Source organism: Aulonocara sp. 'chitande type north' Nkhata Bay, linkage group LG10 (assembly GCF_057382095.1).
Source record: "Aulonocara sp. 'chitande type north' Nkhata Bay isolate Kocher_YH1m ecotype deep benthic linkage group LG10, A_spYH_male_GT1.1, whole genome shotgun sequence".
In the NCBI taxonomy this organism is placed as follows: Eukaryota; Metazoa; Chordata; class Actinopteri; order Cichliformes; family Cichlidae; genus Aulonocara; species Aulonocara sp. 'chitande type north' Nkhata Bay.
The window spans coordinates 24,870,963-24,876,962 of record NC_141353.1 but is presented as its reverse complement, the minus strand read 5'-3'; the positions used below and the strand labels follow the sequence as shown (position 1 = coordinate 24,876,962).

The 6,000-nt window shown below is 38.5% G+C and overlaps 1 protein-coding gene across 1 annotated transcript; it reads left to right on the top strand.

The window, feature by feature from the left end:
• The first annotated feature begins 3,158 nt into the window (after positions 1-3,158).
• On the top strand, positions 3,159-5,451 carry LOC147320964 (uncharacterized). Its single transcript, XM_086309245.1, has 4 exons — positions 3,159-3,299; positions 3,510-3,569; positions 3,666-3,724; positions 3,830-5,451. Exons 2-4 carry the CDS (start codon positions 3,555-3,557, stop codon positions 5,421-5,423), a joined length of 1,668 nt encoding a protein of 555 aa, XP_086165371.1. The 5' UTR covers positions 3,159-3,299; positions 3,510-3,554; the 3' UTR covers positions 5,424-5,451.
• Positions 5,452-6,000: the final 549 nt, after the last annotated feature.

Here is a 6,000-nt window from a genome sequence, read left to right as displayed (position 1 = left end):
ATTTTAAGACATCCACTACCCAGTGCAGTTGGTGTCAGGCAGACACAGACAGACATGCTACATGGGATAAATCATATGGTATTCAATTTTTAGGTGTGTTCATAAGTATCCAGTGGTATATCTTTGTTTAAAAAACAAACAAACAAATAAAAAGTCCTCAAAATAACATTCTTAACACAACTGGAACAGGAGCGTCTGGATTCAGTATCTAGCAGTCAGCTATAGTGATAGATAGTCTAAGGAGCTTGGAAAGAAAAGCTTCTGGACTTCTGTAAGTTGCTTGAAGACGTTTCACCTGGCATTCGAGAAGCTTCTTCATTTCTAAGGACAAATGGTGGAGAGTCCCAGATAAATGCAATAGTAACAGTATGTGACTACACCACATTTACATTCCTTGTGTTACTTCTTTCAGATGTTGCTGCAGATAACATTTTTAACTCTAAACTTCTATACAAAGAAAACATCACTCAAGTCACAGGAAAACTTTAACTTTTGCGCAAAACATTATATCTGACCTCAACTTAGCTGAAACTCTACAATGATGATTCCTATCAAAGTAAGACATCTGCAATTGATGTTACTTTCTTATTACATGAAGAATACCTCTTCATGTAATAAGAAAGGTATTGCCTTCTTTTCTCTGGGCTCATCTTCATTCACCTTTTTTAAGCATACTGACATATATCAAGTAAATAACAACAACAATATTGACAATATTGTAAAAGCCCCAATCAAAATTTCGGATTAAACAAAGCCTTTTTTCAATAGTGTTGGTGCTTTGCTTACATTGTGTTTTGTTGAGAAGATGTGAGCTGTGCCTCAAGCATCATAGCTGGTCTTCACTGCGTTGATTGTCACAACCTTAGAAACCACAAGGTCGTGTGGTCACTGAGCTGCTAAACTGCTAAACAACTGCTGCCGTTGCACAGAGGTCAGTGTGCAACTACAGTATCGGTACCATGCATAACAATGGCTTGTTTGTTCACTATTACGAATCATAGTAGATGATCCATAATAGTAAATGCTCACATATTCTTATCAAGCAACAATACAAAAAACATGAAGGGCACATGAGGCAGCTTGTAATGACTTTACACATTAGCCTGTTTCATTGTGGAAATAGCTCTAATTGACTAAGTAACCTTTTAAAATATTCTATGTGACACAAATGCAGCAGTAATAAGAATATTTGTTGATATGTATAAAAAAGACATTTGAAAAGTGACATTTGTCATTATGTCCCATTTTTGAAGTACAATAAAGATTTTGTTTTCCTCATGCTGTGTTTGTGTGTTTTACCATAAAAAACATTACAACAAAAGCAAGCACAAGAGATAAACAGAATAATGCTGCCTTTTCCTTAATACACAAGTTGATTTTTTCGTCTTCTTCTTCTTTTTTTTAAACATTTTCTTTATTTGTATTACTTTATTATTATCAATTTCTCTGTGTCAATATGTCGACATCTATAATGTTGGATAGTACAGGGAAAGAACAATTTGAGACAAGATGAAGCTTGATTTGCATTTAATGCAGTGATCAGCACTGACCACATGATGGGGCCAAAGGCATTTCTATTAACTAACAGTGTGAAGGTTTCATATTAGATACAAACAGTAATGATAAACTGACAGTGTGTTTTACATTTGCCTGTTTTTTCCATCTTTAGTGCAACATGGCCTTAAGTACATTTTGGTAAAGTGTGCTTTTCCTGTATAAAAATAGATATTCCAGTTGATAACTAATTCTTTAAAGACTTAAATGGCATCAACCATCAGTGACAGCTCTTCATGTCAGTTTTTGTTTATCAGTGGAATAAAAAAATTACCACATTTTTTTTCTTTCAAGTTCATGAAGGAAAACATCTGTCATCTGTCACTTGTTGGGTTGAAGGAAGTAACTGAGAAAGAAAAGAAATAGAACAGCAGAGTTTAATGGGTGAAGATTTTACTTGCACATAATTTCTTCAAACTCACTCTCACAACATTACTTAGACCACAGAACACTGTAGTTGAAACCACATCCTTTTATTCCCCAGATGTTAAGTCATCTTGTCTATATTGAGCCAGCACTCTCTTTTTTTTGGTTGTTCATTTCTTTGTTTTGTCCAGGTTTTCTTAATATAGTTTTTCATTTTCTTCAATACACGTACATTTTCTCACTTCTCATGAATATCAGAGTATCCCTCAGCACTTTTCTGTTTTTTCATGTGTTTAAATGTAAAATACAATTTACAAAACTATTATATTTCATTCACACTCATTCCATGAAGTGACCTAGTCTGCAAAAAATCAGCATCTCCCTTAAATTCTTTGTACCTGTTGACTGAGAATTCAACATATCTGCCATGGAAAAGGATTAGAAGATATAATTAAAATAATTTTTATTAAATTTTTCCAAAGACATTTTCTGAGGATAAGCAAAACATTGCAATGCATTGGGGGGTTCTCGTTCTCTCTAACGTCCAGCATGATTTCTACCAGCTTCCACTGGCTGAGACAGAGGTGAAGGATGGGGTTTTGTCACTTCTCAAGCTTCCACTGATTCAAGACGGGCTAATTGGACTGTAGCTTATAGGAAAAAACAAAACAAGCCAACAAATAAGCAAAAAAACAGGAGAAGACAAGCCCCCAGAAAAGCTCCTGCTCTGTAGGACGTAACAAAGCACTTTACCATATACAGATGACATGCACATAAATATAACCAAGCATGAGTGAGAGCAAAGTGAAATATGAAAAAAGTACTGAAGGAGAAAAAATAATCAAAAATGCAAAAATTAAAATAATAATGTAATTTTTAAAATTACATTATTATTAGAAATTTAAATACACTGCTCAAAAATTATTATGTTTTTAAATGAAAGATTATTTAATTTAAAAAAGAAAAAAAAAATCACTTCCTGATCAGAGTATCATTTGTATGAGACACTGTCAGTGTGCTGTTATATAACTCAGGTATTTTTTAAGGCCTGACTTGTTGCATTGATGCCCATTGCTTTACTGTCCTGTTGGATGTGTAATGTCAGATCCCTTGTATCTGACATTTGATTGGGCATCACTGTGTTGCTATGGCATGATCCTGGTAGTTATTGTTGTTAAAACAATAAGAATAACAAATTCAAATTCAAACATTGCTGCATTCTTCTGTAACTGACAATTCCAAACCTGCACTCAGTCTCCTCATTACACTGGTTCTGAACAGACACAACATTGGAGTCTTTGCAAACTTTGTTCAAAAACTACAACTATTTGACACAAAACTGCGACAGCAAGCACAGAAACTTCAAACAAGTCACTGAAGTAAGGATTGAAAGATTTACTGTTAAACATTAATGATTAAGACCTTTCTCATAAGGTTGTTTTACCTTGATTGCCAGCTGTTCCTGTTTTTATCTTCATTTCTTTCGTATTTAATCACCTAAACAATGCTGTAATGATACAGTTTGATTGGATATACATTGTTGAAACTGACTTGAAAATGTATGGCAACTGTCCTGTAATGTTACACAGAGAAACCAAATCCTGTGTGGATCTTTCTCCTGACAGACGCCTAAAATGGCTCGAGCTGTGGTAAGTTACTCTTCACTGTGTCTGTTTCTAAACATTAAATCATGTGAATTCTTAATGAAAAATACAACAACAATAATAATATGTAACTTTTTAAAGGAAAATCCACATCTTAAGAGGTTTAACTCACAAAGCAGCTCAGATGTCAGCAGTGACAGGTATGTTTGCTTTTCAATTTAAAAAAAAAAAGGACATTAAAACATCTGTTTCCATCATATGTTGCAAAAATAATCAGCTGCTGATTTTTCTTGTTATGTGTGCAGCAAGTACTGCTTCCAGGATGTGGGGATCTTACCGCCTCCTAAACGTATGAGGCTGATGACGTGGGATCTTCCCCTGCCTCCAAGTCCTCCATCATCCCCTGTAAATGATGATGATACTGATCAAAAGTGTATCAGCGCGCTGCCTTATGATGTTCCATTGCCTCCGCGTCCTCCACCTTCTGAAAAGAAGTATGCTTCCCTTCGTTTCCTTGAACACGAGAGGTCTTATTTGATGCCTCTCAGTGTCCTGGCTAATATTCCACTGCCTCCAAGTCCTCCACCATCCCCTGTGTGTGCTGAATACACGAATCCAAAGTGTGTCAGCCCTCTGCCTCATGAGGTTCCACTCCCTCCAAGTCCTCCACCTGTTGAAGCATTTGGTCCCTGTGGAAAGAATCCAAGTTCAACAGTGTGGTCTGTAGGTGATGAAGAGGAAGAGTTAATGCTTAAGCTCATTAGGCTGACGCTTCATGATGTTCCACTGCCTCCATGTCCTCCACCGTTTGAAAAGAAATATGCTTCACCTCTTTCTCTAAAACACAAGAGGTCTGATTTGATGCCTCTCAGCCTCCTGGCTAATATTCCACTGCTTCCAAGTCCTCCACCGTCCCCTGTGTTTGCTGAATACAGTGATTCAAGGTGTATCAGCCCACTGCCTCATGAGGTTCCACTGCCTCCAAGTCCTCCACCGTCCCCTGTGTTTTCTGAATACACTGATTCAAGGTGTATCAGCCCACTGCCTCATGAGGTACCACTGCCTCCAAGTCCTCCACTGTCCTCTGTGTTTGCTGAATACAGTGATTCAAGGTGTATCAGCCCACTGCCTCATGAGGTACCACTGCCTCCAAGTCCTCCACCGTCCCCTGTGTTTGCTGAATACATTGATTCAAGGTGTATCAGCCCACTGCCTCATGAGGTTCCACTGCCTCCAAGTCCTCCACCGTCCCCTGTGTTTTCTGAATACAGTGATTCAAGGTGTATCAGCCCACTGCCTCATGAGGTACCACTGCCTCCAAGTCCTCCACTGTCCCCTGTGTTTTCTGAATACAGTGATTCAAGGTGTATCAGCCCACTGCCTCATGAGGTACCACTGCCTCCAAGTCCTCCACCGTCCCCTGTGTTTTCTGAATACACTGATTCAAGGTGTATCAGCCCACTGCCTCATGAGGTACCACTGCCTCCAAGTCCTCCACCGTCCCCTGTGTTTTCTGAATACAGTGATTCAAGGTGTATCAGCCCACTGCCTCATGAGGTTCCACTGCCTCCAAGTCCTCCACCATCCCCTGTGTTTTCTGAATACACTGATTCAAGGTGTATCAGCCCACTGCCTCATGAGGTTCCACTGCCACCAAGTCCTCCACCTGCTGATGCCTTGCCTCAGTCAAAGGACACTCATAAGGTCCTGCATCCAGATCTAAAATATGACCGTTCTTCCCTGGACGATGAAGTGGCCTTTTTCATGTGTCCCACAGAAAAGCCTCCTGGTGTAACCGCTCTTGACGTTTCACCACGTCCACTTTATGAATTTCCACACCTTTCAGAGAAGAGATGCCTCAACTTATCTACTGTTGCTTTCCTTTGTCTGGATGATTAAAGATGTGTTTGTTGTAATAAAATAATTTTTGAGCAAATACATGTTGAGATGATTTGGTTACTTATGATGGTTATAATTATTCAAACAGCATTATTGCTGATAAACTTTTTCTACTCATTTTCTCCATGAGCTATTTAGATGTCTATTTTGAAGATCCATTCACATTATTATTAAATATGCTTATTCTCAGTAGAGTATATAGCTACATCTGAACAAGGAATAAATCCATTTCTACCAGATACTCATTAACAAGTTACCTCAACATGAACCACTTAAATAAAGCAGGCATTAGTGGAGTGCACAGATGGGAAAAAACGACTACATGCCAGCATTTACTTTCTCTCCTTGCTTCTCTACCCTCTGTGTTTTATTGGGTGACTGCAGGAGAAAAAAGGAGGGCTTTCCCTTCTGCCTTACACCCCTTCTTTGAAAACATGTGGCCTGGGAATAATTGGGTTACAACTGCAGCAGACCAATGAGTTGGCCTTGATTTGGAGAATGACTCCATTTACTTTTGTCTGACTGCCTGCTGCTCCCACAGCTGCACCTTTTATCCTCTATTCAGGATCAAGATTTT